The 15903-nt window shown below is 41.2% G+C and overlaps 2 protein-coding genes across 5 annotated transcripts in view; both read left to right on the forward strand.

The window, feature by feature from the left end:
* The first annotated feature begins 484 nt into the window (after nucleotides 1–484).
* On the forward strand, nucleotides 485–12811 carry LOC128624486 (transmembrane protein 200C-like). The gene is made up of 2 exons (XM_053652170.1): nucleotides 485–1259; nucleotides 10578–12811. The coding sequence occupies exon 2, from the start codon at nucleotides 10611–10613 to the stop codon at nucleotides 12138–12140; it is 1530 nt and encodes a 509-aa protein (XP_053508145.1). The 5' UTR covers nucleotides 485–1259; nucleotides 10578–10610; the 3' UTR covers nucleotides 12141–12811.
* A 537-nt stretch (nucleotides 12812–13348) lies between these two features.
* The window catches only part of epb41l3b (erythrocyte membrane protein band 4.1-like 3b), a 44974-nt gene continuing 42419 nt past the window's right edge, over nucleotides 13349–15903 (forward strand). Inside the window, exons 1-2 of one of the 4 annotated variants that reach the window (XM_053651809.1) lie at nucleotides 13708–13852; nucleotides 14357–14541. The gene's annotated coding sequence lies outside the window, so the exon portion shown is untranslated. The other 3 variants (XM_053651811.1, XM_053651808.1, XM_053651810.1) reach the window with 3 other exon arrangements.

A 15903-nucleotide genomic window follows, 5' to 3' on the forward strand; every position in this document is an offset into this window, starting at 1 on the left:
ATCAAACAATAAATTTGTATCTCATCCCTACAACTCCACTTATGGAAGTCATTGAATTTTAACTAATAGAACATTTATTGAGAAAAATAAAGGAAGAAATCAGTTTCTGGTGTTTTAAACGATTAGTTTTCACTCCTAGAAAACAAATGTACCCGAACACATGTGCAATTACAGGGCATAACATGGCCAATCATGTGGCGGCAGCGCAATGTATAAAAACATGCAGACACAAGTCAAGAAACGTCAATTAATGCTCAGATCACACATCAGAATGGGGGAAATTGTGATCTCAGTGACTTTGACTATGGCATGGTTGTTGCTGCCAGACGGTCTGGTTTGAGCAATTCAGAAACTGCCGATCTCCTGGGATTTCCACTCGCAACAATCTGTAGAATTTGCAAAATAAACATCCAGTTCTGTGGGCAGAAACTACTTGTCGCTGAGAGAGGTCAGGAGAGAATAGCCAGGCTGGTTCAAGCTGACTGGAAAGCAACAGTAACTCAGATAATCACTTTTTACAACCATGGTGAGCAGAAAAGCATCTCTGAATGCACAACATGGCAAATATTGAGGCCACAGGACACTGCACTGGGTTCTGCTCCTGTAAGCCAAGAACAGGAAACTGAGGCTACAGTGGGCACAGGCTCACCCAAACTGGTCGGTTGAAGATTTGGTGGAAAATGCCTGGTCTTTAAGTGTCCAGTTTCGATCACTGAAATCACATTTTCCCCATTTTGATGATTCTGAAACTCTTGACCTGTATCTGCATCCATTACACTGCTGCCAAATGATTGGATAATTGAATTACATGAATGAGCAAGTGTACAGGTGTTCCTAATAAAGTGGTCAGTAGGTGTGTATATGTGATTTTGCTTTCCCTATAAGTTGATACACAAACTGAGGACAACACTGACTTTAAAAGTGCGTTGTGTGTGATTTAATAATTAATTCTAAACGAGTGGTACGTCATGATATGGGAGGAGCTGGATCTGGTTCGAATCCACCCCCTGAACTTGTTGTTCTGCAACTAGGGGTATTGGTTGGCAAATTGCATGATCTGGCAACATGTTTTTTTTTTAATCAGCGGGACGCGCGTGGGTTCAGCCCGCCCCTTTAGGCGACTGGATCTCGACTGTCGGTTCATTTCCGAGGCCGGTGAGACACACGAGCGCGAGAGATCCTTCAGCGCTATGGCTCGTTATCACTGAAGTAGAGGCGCGAGAGCTCTGAGGCGCGAGCGATGGAGAGGCGTCATTTCGGTAAGGCGCGCACGGACAGGGCTTGCTTTGTCTTTGATGGAAACTTTATCAGATTAAATCGATGCGCACTCGTGCATCATATTGCATTAAGATGGCGGAACTTTTATAGGATAATTGGGGAGAATACTGTGCACTCACCCTTTAAGCTCGAGCGTTAGTGTTGTCTTTTTGATTCAGTGAGCGCGCATAACCGTGATAATACCGATCAAAGCACAGCACTGAGCAGCACGCGCGTCTCTTTTCTATATTAAGATTGTGCTAAGTAATCTCTCTACTTAATGCCATCATATCCATCATATTGATCAGTTTCTGGGATTTCTAGGAATCCATGAACAGCTTCATATGCAAACACATCACTCAGGTGCGTTGTCGCGCGCTCCTTCATTCTCTACCTCCAAACTCGGAGTAACTGCTCAGACAGAAGTGTCGAGCTGATTTTAAACAGTCATTTGAACATTTCTGAATAAACATTTGCTTGTTTTTTAATTCGTGCAAATGGTCAGTCTATTGTAAAAGGCCGTTTCACCCCGGTGATGAAAGCGCGTGAGTCTGGCGCAGCTCCATCTCTCTCTAACAGTACAATAGAGCCTGTTCTATTATAAATGACGTTTTTTATCAGCTTAATAAATGTTCCAGTATTCACTATACACCGAACTGTTATTATAAGGTAAATGCACTCACTTTGGGCATTTTATCAGGTACTGCTTTGTAGGTATGGTTACTGACTGTAGCCCATCTGTTGCTAGGCACAATTTGTCATCCTCATTTTACCCCATGCATCAGTGGAAAGGGACCACCATAGGGCCACAGCAGACAAGAGACCATTCTCAAAGTGTACCGTTTTTTTGTCCTTTAGTATGTGTATTTAATTATCTTTAAACAGTCTTTCAAGTCACATTATATACCATAAATGATTATTAAAGGTATACAATAATAATAATAATAATAATAATATAAGTATACAATATAACAATATAACCATACTAATAACCATACACAAATGTACCCTTGATGGTACCACCACAACAACATCAAGGAAAAGTACAATTTGGTACCTTTATTTCCAGCAGTGAGGGGCACTGTGGTTTGGGTGGCTCACAGCTCCAGGGTTGGGTGTTTGAATCCTGCCTCCACCCTGTTTGTGCGGAGTTTGCATGTTCTCCCAGTGCTTCGGGGGTTTCCTCCGGGTACTGCGGTTTCCTCCACCAGTCCAAAGACAAACGTTGTAGGCTGATTGGCATTTCCAACTTGTTCATAGTGTTTCCGGGTGTGTGAAGGATTGTGCCCTGAGTTCCCTGGGACAGGGTGGACACCTGGACACATTACAGACTATTTCAAAATAGGACTGGGGGAGGAAACCAGATTACCCGGAGGAATCTCAGGCTCCCCCATGACCCTGTGTAGGATAAACTTAGTGCCTTTGGTGCTGGTATGAGGGTATCATGTGCATTATTGGACACTAGTAGCGTGTTGGTGTTGTTGTTTTTCATGCACCATTTTTATTAATCGTCCAATACTTGTTCATTAGAGTCAGTTTCTGATCACAGCAGGTGTATAAAATCCCAGTAACATTGCTGCACCTGATGCACTCTTACCTCCGCAACACTCACAAGGCAGGCCACTGTCATGTCAGGGTCACTGCTGTCCTAAGAACGTCCTGAGACATAATAAGATCTGGTCAGCGATGGTCCTGTGGTCACCTTCCATTAACACTCAGGATAGATGGAAATGGCACATGGAGGATGCTGATGAATAAATCAAAGCTTCGAACGAAAATCGGGTACAGCACAAGCTGCTGTTTCATCATTCAAGAATGTCACATGTGGTTCAGTGTTTTCAAAAAGGCCCAGGAGCTACTCAAATAAAAATGGAGCTTAGAAAAGATTTGAAGAACTATTTTCTCAGTAAGCCTGTGGTGTTATATTCAAAAGCGGAAAATGTTTAATGAGGCAGCGTTAGGTGTGTGTGTGTGTGTATGTGTGTGTGTGGTGTTATGCTGTGTTTATAAAACTGCACAAACCAGGGATTTTCAACCCAGTCCTCAAGGACTGCAGGCAGGTCCACACTGTTCCATTTTGTACCACACCTGAGTCTCAACATCCTTCCAGCGTTTAATTAGCCCTCCAGCCTCAGGTGTCAGAACAGAAGATCCAAAACCCCTAGGATGTGTGTGTGTATGTGTGTGTGAGATCGAGAATGCATATTTGTGTTTTGTTTTTTTGTGGTTTAATCATTTCTACTGATCAAGCTTAAGCATACATTATAAATAATGATAGAATATCAGAATATAATGCTCCATTGAGAACAAAATTACATAGAAGTTGCATAGATTTGGTCAAACACTTCTAAATGAATTTCCAAACATCACAGAATGACAGCATGCGCATTATGTCAGGCTGTAATGTATGGTTAAAGCCGGGTTAATGTGTGTGCTTGACGTTAATTGGACTCAGTCATGTGGAGCACATTAATCTTCCTGTGTGTGTAACACATCAGCACCACGGACAGAGCAAAGGTTTTTTTGCTGTTTATCATGAATTGTTGTTTATGTTCTGTTTGGGTCAATTTCTTTTCACATTTTTGCCAACATTAACCTTTTTTCTTTTTTTTTTAAAAAAAGTTAATAGCAGAATTTTATGCAACACTTTATTCCTGTGGAGCAAGGCATGACCTGTTGTCTTTGATCAGAGATCGTTAAACATGTTATCAAAACACCTACTTTAACGCCTAAATTTGACTCAGGTATCGTACAGTCCATGACTGAAATTCAAATCACAATTTCTTTTTGAACGTTTTGACTACATAACTGTACACAAAAAGAGTGACACATTTAAGCAACAGTATGATGTGGTGGCGGGTGCACGGTGCTTAGTGGTTAGCACGTTCGCCTCACACCTCCAGGGTCGGGTGTTCGATTCCCACCGTGACCCTGTGTGTGCGGAGTTTGCATGTTCTCCCCGTGCTGCGGGGGTTTCCTCCGGGTACTCCGGTTTCCTCCCCCAGACATGGTAGGCTGATTGACATGTCCGTAGTGTATGAATGGTGAATGGTGATGAATGTGATTGTGCCCTGCAATGGTGTACCCCACCTTGTGCTCCCTGGGACAGGCTCCAGGTTTCCCCGTGACTCTGATAAAGCAGATAAAGCGGTATAGAAGATGGATGGATGGATGATGTGGTGGCAGATTTCTCAAACAAGAACCGGTATTGTGTAACCAATAATTGCACACAGTGCTGATGAATTCTCAAATGTGATTGGTCAAAAGGTGTTGATTCATTTTCTGTAACAGCAGCAAGGTTTATATCAATGCGCTCTTTTAAATAGATTATATTCTATATAATCTAATGATCGTTAATGTGGAAACAAAAACATAAATCTTGTCATCATCGATACAGTGAAGTTTATTAGATGTTCTTTTTATGACACATTTATGGAAGGAGTGTCCAGTGTTTTGTAACCTTCAGTAAGTTTTCCGCCATAGGAACGCCTTCAGAACAGAGGACTTAGCACGTTCTGATTTCTCAGTAACAATGACAAGCTGCATTTTGTGTCTTATTAACTTTAAGAGAGAGAAAAAAGAGAGACTGGTGATGGCGTGGCTGCTTATTGCTGCTGTAATCTAGGTGATAACAGGAACTTGTCTTGTGGATGTTTCACAACGTTAAGTGTAACTATAAACGGTTATCTAATAAGAAAATTAAATGGATTTTTTTTTTTTTTTTGCAAATTGCTGTGGTATAGGAGGAAGAAAACCATTCAGGATGCACTGTTGTAGGAAAATGACCCACTCTGGTATGTTTTATTCATTACATAGTGAGGCTTTTGATCAGTTAATCAAAAACCTCTAGACAGTCCTCTATCTGGCAGCTAGATGAAATGCAGAAAATACCAACTCTTTAGAGCATGGTGCTTTGTGTCTTTGTGCAAATAGCCTCAGTAATACATCTGTATGTTGCGTGGGCGTGTGTGTGTGTGTGTGTGTGTGTGTGTGTGTGTGTGTGTGTGCGTGTGTTTTGTTCTTTGACCTTTGTGCTTTCACATGCATTAAGACCAAGGAGAGGGTGCTCCTTTCCAGAGAGGGTGCTCTTCACACATGGAGGTGCTCTTCACACATGGAGGTGATACTGCGTTCTACTGAAACATCACGGCAACTTATAAATGGCCCAAAGATGAGGACTGACCCTTTACTGACCCTTTGAGAGAGGCATATGGAGTTTTTTTTTTTAGGGTGTGAGTGTGGGAGTATGTACTGTATGCATGTATGATTTGCATTGTTCTTTCAGCTCTGCTCAGTTGAAAAAGAAGGAGAGAGAGAGAGATTTGTATTATATCACCAGCATTATATGAACACGCACAAAGCTGCATTTATTGTTTTTAATAAACATTTACGTGCACAAGGGGGGCACGGTGGCTTAGTGCAGGGGTTCCCAAACTTTTTCAGGGAAAGGCCCCCCAAATGGCATTAACATTTGATCGAGGCCCCCCTTTTACAAGATGTCTTTAAAACACTTTAAAAATACAGATTTCTCAATATATCCCCCCTCTTTTTTTTTATTAATAATTACATCTTACATCTTTACATTACATTATATTAGGAATTGATTGTGTGTGTGTGTGTGGTTGTCTGAGAGTGAGAATTTATTTTTCACACCAAATTGTTGAGGCCCCCCGGGCGCCCCCTGGCGGCCCCGACTTTGAAAACTACTGGCTTAGTGGTTAGCACATTTTCCTCACACCTCCAGGGTTGGGGGTTCGATTCCCGCCACGACCCTGTGTGTGCGGAGTTTGCATGTTCTCCCAGTGCTTCGGGGGTTTCCTCCCCCAGTCCAGAGACATGCATGGTAGGCTGATTGGCATTTCCAAAAAAAAAAAGTGTCTGTAGTGTGTTTGGCACCGCCTCCAGGGTGTCCCCCACCTTGTGCCCCATGCCCCCTGGGATAGGCTCCAGGTTCCCCATGACCCAGTAAGGATGGATGTACATGCACGTTAGTTGTTGACAACCTACACAGTTTATATTAAATGATAAAACCATATATGATATTCCAGTAGAGAAAAGTGCAGATCAGTGTCAGTAATTATCTTGTAAATGAACCTTTTCAGAACAAGTTATTAGTTTCATCAAAATGACATGAAAAAAGTTTGCATGGATTACAATAGGTGTAATACAGTGCTACTGTCTGTTCCTGTATCTGTTTAGTACACTAAATATCCATACCTGTATTCGTATTTTAATCTGCAGTTAATATGGTCTGTGAATTCTGTCATATTCTGTCACGCACATTCATAATGTAGTTGGGACAGTTTTCTTTTTTTAATCAGTTTCAGTTTTTGGTTATTATTATTGTTTGTACTTGCCTTCAATGTTTTCCATCAAATTTAGTTGGTTCTTTTACAAAAAATATAAACAAAAAAGTATGTTCATTTAAACCGCCATTAACAATGACCAGGCAGTTACTAAGCATGAATGAATGAATGCTGCAAAATGCATCATGCAGTGCTGCACATTCATTCTGTATGGTCTGGATGCCCTTTGAACCTTTCTGGCATGAATGGTTCACCTCCTATTCGTATCTGTATGTGTAGATAATCAGTTTATTCCGAATAATGTATTCGTATTCAGTAACATCCTGAATGAATAACATTAGAGTCCAAAACTGTACTCAGTTCATCACTGCGGCTTTAAGACTTTTAAGAATATGGTAGAATACAGTATGCTTAGATAAAGGCACCATTGAGGAGGGAGATCTGGAAAAAAAAAAACAACCCCTTGGACTGCAAATGCCACACATTTACACTAACTTGCAGTCCTATTTGTTGATGTATACTACAATATGGATGGCCATTATGAATACAATTAAGCTGTTGAGCCTTTCTGCATTGAGATGCATTGAAAGGACTGTCACTGAAGGGCCCTGACCCTTGGGCTTGTTATGGAGCTCCAGCAGGGGTCTCAGCCAGCACATTCAAGCTCATATTCCCGACAGCCTGCCATTCTAAAATCCTGGCATTTTCAAAAAATTCTGTGTGCCAGGGCAGACATTTATGAGATGAATTATTCATAAATTCACCCTAAGCCATACATAATTATGAATGATTAAGAAAAAGGATCACCAACTGGCAAAGTCGGGGTGAGTTCTGCATTATTCAGTGCAATTAAACCATGGCATCTTCTCAAAGCAGTTGGTTTATGTGATGAGGCAGTTTAGGGGCTTGTCATATGTGAGGTACTAGCTGTCGTAAAGCACAAATTGCACATTTTAGAACTTATCTGCAGACATTTAGTAGCATTCCATGGGCTCAAGGTAAACTGCATTGCTTATCTGATTTTGGTATGGTATTGTGTGGTAGTTGGTGTGGTTGAAATTGCTTCAGATTATGAGTTTCTTATCTATTCATAAAATATATAATGTAAACACTCACTGTCCACTTTATTAGGAACACCTGTACACCTGCACATTCATGCAGTTATCTAATCAGTTAATCATGTGGTAGCAGCACAGTGCAAAATATAATACATACAGGTTGAAAACTTCAGTTAATGTTCATGTCAAACATCAGAATAAAGAAAAAGTGCAATCTCTGTGCCTTTCATCGGGGCATGGATGGTGGTGCTAGAAGGGCTGGTTTGAGTATTTCAGAACCTACTGATCTGGGATTTTCACACACAACAGTTTCCAGAGTTCACACAGAATGGTCTGAAAAACAAAGAACATTGAGTGAGTGACAGTTCTGTGGGTGGAAACGCATTGTTGATAGGAGAGGTCAGAAGAAAATGGCCAGATTGGTTTGAGCTGCCAGGGAGGACATAGTAGCTCATAATATTTACAACCGTGATGAGCAGAAAAGCATCTCAGCATGCACAAAACATCGAATTTTTAGGTGGATGGGCTACAACAGCAGAAGAACACATCGGGTTTCATGCCTGTCAGCCAAGAACAAGTATCTGAGACTGTCATGGGTACAGACTCATCAAAACTGGACAGTTGAAGATTAGGAAAAAATCACCTTGTCTCAAACCAGCTCAAACCAGCCTGGTCATTCTCCTCTGATCTCTTTCATCAACAAGGTGTTTTAGCCTGCAGAAACTCAACACACAGTTGTTGTTTTTTTCTGTTTTTGTTTTTTTGTCCTTCCCACCATTCTGTGTAAACTCGAGAGACTGTTGTGTGTGAAAATCCCAAGAGATCAACAGTTTCTGAAAGACTCAAACCAGCCCATCTGGTACCAACAACCATGCCATAGTCAAAGTCACAGAGATCACACTTTTTTTCAGATTCTGATGTTTGATGTGAACATTAACCAAACCTCTTGATCTGTATCTGCATTACTTTATACATTACACTGCTGCCACATGATTGGCTGATTAGATAACTGCATGAATGTGCAGGTTTACAGGTGTTCCTAATAAAGTGGACAGTGAGTGTCTATCAATCTTTGGAAGTTTAAATTTCAGCTAAAACAACCAGACATAATGTGAAGAGGGGCGTTAGCTAGACCGTTAAGCATCCGGGGCCGAGCCCAGATTTTTCTCCATCAAAAAACATTTTAAAACTACAACAACGTACTTCTAAATAGACCGTTTCAGTGCATTCTTTCTTGCAGGTGAGGTCTAATTGCTTAAAAAATTTGAAAATTTGACCAAATGTTGGATTTATAATAAAACTCATCTCAGGTGTTATCACTGTTTGCAGGACAACCAGACTGATAAAATATACAACTTTTTGGCTATCTAACATGAGACTAGGCTCGAGGAACAACAAAGCTATAATTGTATGGGTTTAGCTGGCTACAGTGCCATGCAAAGTACATTAGCTGTTCTTATGCTCTGCAAATACCATGTTTGCGTTACTTGGAACTCATATAGACATGTACACACCTTGTTTTCCTAGCTCAGCATTAGAGGATGTTAGTGTTTCAATTTCAACCCCTTTATTGGTATATAAAAAAAAACAAAAAACCCCACAACAAAACAACAGCAAAAAAAAAAAAAAGGAGTATATCCATTTTTCCCCTCACACTAACTGACTGTGTGAGCTAGCATTTGGCAGAACTGAGACCTGTCAGCCAATAAGATCCAAGTATTTCCACATAATTTCCTGAAAACTCTGTGTGATTGGTGTTGCCTCCATTCACTGAAGATAAAATACAACACTCCATTCACTGAAGATACAAAATTACAACATCTTCAGGGCTACAGCCCAGAATGCCTGGGCTAGGTTACCCGCCTGATGCTGAATCTACAGGTGGGTGACAAATTAAAGGGGAAATCAATGTAAAGCGTCGTAATAAGGTTTTGAGCCACTGTGAACCATCAGAACATTTTCAGTGTGCCTCGCTAAAGATTGTAGAAGTACTTCCACTGTATTGAAAGGGTGAACACTTCTTCCAAAAGATATTGCCTCAAATTCATCCAAAAAAGTTCTGATTCTGGTGTTAAAGCGCACTGTCTTACATGTTGCTCCAAAATATCCCAGAGGTGATCAATTGTTTTGAGCCCTGGTGACTGTGAAGGCATCATTTTCATCCTCATCAAACCATTCACTGAGCCATTATGCCCTGTTGATGGGGGCGGGGCCATCCTGGATGAGATCACTACTATCAAGAGAGAAATGTTTCATCATAGGATAAAGTTCAGAAGAACTTTGTACTGATTTGCAGTGACCCATCATTCTAAGGGGACCGAATAAAATGTCAGCAAAATGCCCTTCACATCATAACAGAGCCATTTTTCTTCTCAGTTGTCTAAATGAACTTTAATAGGAGTATAGAAAAGTAAGTCGTGAAAGGATCTGACAAAAACACAAGAAGATTCTCTGAAAATAAATCAAGTTAGCTATAAACATTATAAACATCTATGAATATGGCACACATTTCCACATATATTTGCTCAACTTCTTTGGTTTCTGATCTGCCTACAAACCTTATTGGAAAGAATAAATGAGTGACCATGCAGAAAGCACCAATATAGTCTTTAAGCCAATTGATGAATGAGTATCAGGTGTGTTGTGCAGGTGCTTTCGGTTAGTTTACAGGCAATTTGGGAAAGTGCACAAGCCAAAATGGAGGACCGAGTGTCTCTGGGCATCATGCATATGATACTAAACCACTGACAGGAACTGGATGTGAATTTCTTTAATAATTCCCCTTAATCCTTATTGAGGGGAACAGGGCTATTGTATTGAAGCATGTCTTCATGTGTGCTGTTTGGATATGATGTTAATATACCTGTTCTCAGGTTTGTTTTGTTTTTGACTTGTCAAAGTATCAGCCAGTAAGCCACTGATGTGTAATATATCTACATTTTCGTGTCTCCTGCAGGATGACTGACAGATCCATTGTCTAGCAGTCACAATGATAGCGACAGGCGGGCTACTGAGGATCTCCCGGCGGCAGGATTCTCTGCGTACCAAGAATCGAGCAGAGAACAAGCGAAGAAGGAAAGCCAGGAAGAAGATGAAGAACAATGTAGTGGTGGTGAAGGGCAAGCTGAAGCTGTTCTCTGTATCTGGCCTGGTTGCAGCACTCGGATTGTTTGTCTTAATGGTGGGAATATCAATGGCTGTCCTGGGATACTGGCCCAAAGAGACCCCGGCTTATCCAAAAGTCTTTCCAAGAGAGAAGCAGCCCATGAAACAGGCAACTGATTCCAAAAAAACCCTTCGGCCGCCATCGAACTTCACGAGCAATACCAAGCTCCGGATGAAGCTGCACTGGAATAGCAGTGATGGTATGATTAATGCTACCAAGCCTAATTTCCGGCCTGTTGGATTTTTTAAAGGCCTGTTCTCCACTTATCTGTACTCCGACAACCTCAAAGTGTTTGGACCACTGGTCATGGGTATTGGTATCTTCCTTTTTATTTGCGCCAATGCCGTGCTCCATGAGAACCGTGACAAAAAGACCAAAATCATTGACCTGAGGGACATTTACTCTACGGTTATAGACATCCACAGCTTGCGCTCCAAAGGCCATGCCCCTCTTAACGGGCTGTTAGGCTGCACGCAGTCCAAGGAAGGAGATCTTACATTGGCCACAAATAAGACAGCCATGCCTTCAAGAGGCTCCTGGCCTTCTACTGTCTCGTGTAAAGAAAAGGATTACAGGACATCGTCATTCACCAGAAAGTTTAGCTGGTCTAGAGAAAGACAGTCGCTTACTGAGACAATCTACACCATTTACAGAGATCAGAACAGGCTTAAAGAGCCAACACCTGCTCCCAAGGAGTGGGAGACACGCTCTATAGTCACCTCATCAGTTAATGCTTTCACGTTACCTGTAATTAAACTCAACAACCATGAAATGGAGGCAAGAGAAGAGCGGGAGGGAGAGCGTGCTACACCGTGCAATCTGACAGAGAACCGGCAGCCAGAGTGCCAGGGCTCCACATACTCTGAAGAACTTCTCAGCTCTGCCATACAAACCAAAGCTGAGGTATTGAGGGCAGGTTTGTCGGTATCTCGGGATTCCAAGCTCTCAGGTGATGTATCCAGTGTATGTCAGCAACAGCTACAGCTGCCCAGTTCTGGGTTCAGGATCTTGGGCTCCCACCTGTCCCTGAATGCCCTTTCTGACCTGGGCACTGGACGGCACGAAGAAAGGTCACGCAGATTCAGCTGCCCGAGGCTGGACCGCTTGGGCAGTAAGGGCTATATAAAACTGGCAGCACTAGGAGGAGACTCATTTGAAGCCCCAGATGGGGCGCCAGAAACAGGTGTGGAGGGACCAGAGCAGACAGGAACGCAGAGTTATGTTATGAATGCACATATATTCCCCAATAGCTCCCTCACACAGCTGCACACAGAACCTACCATGTCGAACTCTCATACAGCCGATGTAGATGTGGACCCCAAGGCAAATCTCCAACAGGGAGAGCAGGTCTGAGCAAGTCTATATGCTCAGGCATATAAGTAGGATGTAGTTGTTAACTGCTTAGGGTTCTTCTGTGGACAATTTACTTAGTTTGTAGCATAACCAAGATAAGATTTTGTGCTGAAAACAACACTCATAAAAGTACATATTAGTATTTAAAAAGACTGGAGGTCCAATCCAGCTTTTGAGGAGACCATCACTCACTTTTGCGCAGTATTTAGATGACAAGTCCAAGAGTAGAACCAGAGTTGTTCTTGTGCCTTCCACTGATCTGTTAGGCTTATACGCTGTTCTTGTCCTGCATTGTGTCACCTGTTAAGTAACTTTCCTTGTAATAATTATTGAACAATTGTGTTATTGATGTGTTTTCTCCCGCTTCACCAACTTTTGCCACACACATGACTATTTCAGTTAAAATCAAAGACCTCTTTTCAGTTGTTAGTCAAAGCTACTGTATTTGTAAAAGAAACGCCATCTTGCTTTGCATATACATCAACAGACTATAATTATGCAACCTCATAAACTTTGTTTCATTGTACCTGGATATTGTTGTGCAATCAAACAGCAATAACTGCTAGAGATGAATTCTCAGGTTTCACCCTGGCTGGAAAATGATGAAGGCCATAAAAGAAGTGTTTTTCCTATAGACTATTTTGTGGTTGAATGTATGTCAAGTTCATGCACAACTGTTACTTGTCAAGAGTCATTAGATGAAATAAAAACCATACAAATGACAGAATTAATATTTATTGCGGTTTTTTTCTTCAATTAAAAATACTTGTGAAGTGAGTATGTTTTGGTTTATAGTGACCTCTGTTGGTGATGAATGGTAGTGAACTTTTATGACAAAATTAATTTTTTTCCCCTCTTGATTAATTGTCATGTTTTGTTTTATTTGTTTATCTTTTTTCCATTTTAGAAGAACCAATACATTATTTAATGCAGGTCATTTGTGAAGCCCTAGTATTTACCCCATGTTATTTTTCTATTCTATTTATCTCTCTGTACCATCTGTAGATTAGATTCCAGTTAAACTCAAAACAAACAAACAATAAAATAAATGATAAAGTTATTGTTAATGTTGAAATAATATTTTAGTTTTAGGTGCTTTCATACTTGCACTTTTATTTTAGGGGGAATTTTTGGGGGACTCCACCATTCCTTCCCACTAAAGCTAAACCTAACCCTAACCCTAGTATGTCGTCTTTTTCCCGTTATTTTTGCTGGCTGGAGTGATATTTTCAACTGTTATCCTAATGAATAATTTATCATTTATAATTCTACATATGCTGCCGGTGTCTGGAAACGTTTGAAGTGTTCACTTTTAATGTTCTGACTGGGTTAAAGGGTATAATAATTTCAGAAGCATTCACATTCACTAACGTTAGCATTTCCCATTAGCGACCTTTAGCTGACAAGCATCAGTCTTACGGTAGGTGGTGATGGGCGGGGTTAATTCGTTACTACGCTGACATACAGCATCTCCAGCCAATAGCGCAGACGGGGCGTGGCTTTGTGATCTCAGGACACCTCCCTCAGCAGATCCGAGTGGATCAAAGCGGATTCCTCTCAGGTGAGCGTTGTGTTTTTTGCGGCTTTCCACTCGAAAGTGCGCCGTGCCGGAAGTGCCAGAAGTGGCTCCTTGCCGGGTTTAACTCCTGTTAATTGTCGCTGGTGACGTGAGTGGGGTCTCTAACTGCTTTCAACGGCGGAATTTTAACCAGGTTGTGTATTGTTTATGTTTGTACCTTTTTATTATTATTTTTTTTTATTATTATTTTTTTTTTTAAACGTCCAGAGTCAAGTGTGTGAATGTGGGTAGTTTTGAACATAGTCCGCGCGTGCTCGCTGTGTTTTCTTAAACGGAGAAGATATTCTGGGTGTGTACACAGTTTCAGCGCTTATTATAGCACTAATTCGATTTGTTTATATCAGTTAGCTTTCATATCATTTTAATCTAGTGTGCAGAAATAGTCAATTCCAGCTGGCTCTGTATAAAGTGTGTGCTGAGTTCATATACAGTGTATGCAGTACAGATTTTGGGGATCCTAAATCTTTCTCTCTCTCTCTCTCTCTCTCTCTCTCTCTCTCTCTCTCTCTCTCTGTGTCTCTGTTTGTATGTACTGAATTTGTTGTATCCTTGTCCCATTTTCCCCAATCCACTGGGACTCTGGCCTTCAAATGTTGAACCATGGTGTGTACCTTGTCATCTCTTCTGCTCTGGTAAGTTCACTTTTCCAAGAAACATCAAACATTTTTTAATTTGGGTGTTTAGATCTTTGTTTTGTGGAAACAGACTGTCTTTGAATGCTTATTATGGAACAGGAAACCCCTTGGCACTTGCATAGTTCCCTTTTCTGACCTTTCTCTACATTTTCCCATGGATTCGGTTGATCATGCTTACTCTGAAAACGTATGTTCATGGTGTCCATCTGGCGTGCATGGCTCTGCTTACTGTACGTTTTTATAATTAGTTGAGTTTCTGAAGTCAGATGATCACTTGCTGATGTGTCAGAAGTGCTGGCAGTGATCTGGAAAGAGGAAATGATCCCTCTTTGTTTCTGGCTTTCACTTCCTGTCTGATGTTGACTACTGAAGCTTTACTTACCTTTCAAAAATAAGATCAGTACGAATGACTCACTACAGGATATCTGTAGGAAAAACTTAGGAGAATGTTTGCCACTTTAGGCTGCAATGATGATCGAAGTACTCCAACTGAAACGTCCTGCAGAGAGAATGTGATCTTACTCGAGCAGTCCCATTTGATCTCCATGAAGTTATTTTTTTACTCTCTATGAATCTTGATATCTTTTCCGAAATATATCACAATGTTCAACATGCCCGATATTCTTATTGTGGACAAAATATTGTCAGCTGTCACACCTTTCCTAAATGTTTTGCCCAAATGACTTGCTTAATGTAGTAAAACGGTAGCACTATTTATTTTCACACGTTAAAAAAAAAAAAGTCTCAATATTCAAATTAAGTGGGGGGGGGGGGGGCAAAGAAGTCTTCTTCTTCTTTTCGTGTCGAGGTTCCTCTTCATAGTGGAACTATCGTGGTGGAAGGATTAGCTGCTCAGCAATATGATTCTGAACGTTGCCCAGGGTGCGCCTTCCTTTCACACATTCATACACTACGGACACTTTGGACATGCCAATCCGCCTACCATGTATGTCTTTGGAAGGATACCGGGTACTCCAGTTTTGGCAGGAAACCCCGCAGCACGGGGAGAACATGCACACACAGGGCCGCGGTGGGAATCGAACCCCCAACCCTGGCGGTGTGAGGCGAACGGGCTAACCACTAAGCCACCATGCGCCCAGCAAAGAAGTGACATTTCATTTAAAAATCCCAGGAGGTCAGGAGTTTCTCAAATATTCAAACCAGCCAGTCTGACACCAACAACGTTTTTTTAAAGTCACAGAGATTTTTCCCCATTCTGGTTTTGATTTGAACTTTAACTGTAGCTTTTTACCTGTACCTGCACGATGGTATGCATTGTGCTGTTGCTACATAATTGGCTGAGTGGATAACTGCATAAATGAGCAGGTGTACAGGTGTTCCTATTAAAGTGGACAGTGAGTGCATTATTTAAATCTGAAGATGATTTAATGATGGCTGAGGCTGGGTAGCCTAAGTTGAAAAAAAAAAAGTTTTTTTTCTTACTTTCTGTGAAGTACTAGACGTAAGAGTTAATGGAATACATTTCTATTCGTATTAATCTCCTCTACATTGTTGTGTATAATTGTATAGCCACTTATGAAGCTCATAT

This window comes from Ictalurus furcatus, chromosome 20 (genome assembly GCF_023375685.1).
Source record: "Ictalurus furcatus strain D&B chromosome 20, Billie_1.0, whole genome shotgun sequence".
Classification (NCBI taxonomy): Eukaryota; Metazoa; Chordata; class Actinopteri; order Siluriformes; family Ictaluridae; genus Ictalurus; species Ictalurus furcatus.

Coding starts and splice junctions, on each gene's coding strand:
- LOC128624486 (XM_053652170.1), top strand. CDS start 10,611: ATGATAGCGACAGGCGGGCTACTGAGGATCTCCCGGCGGCAGGATTCT.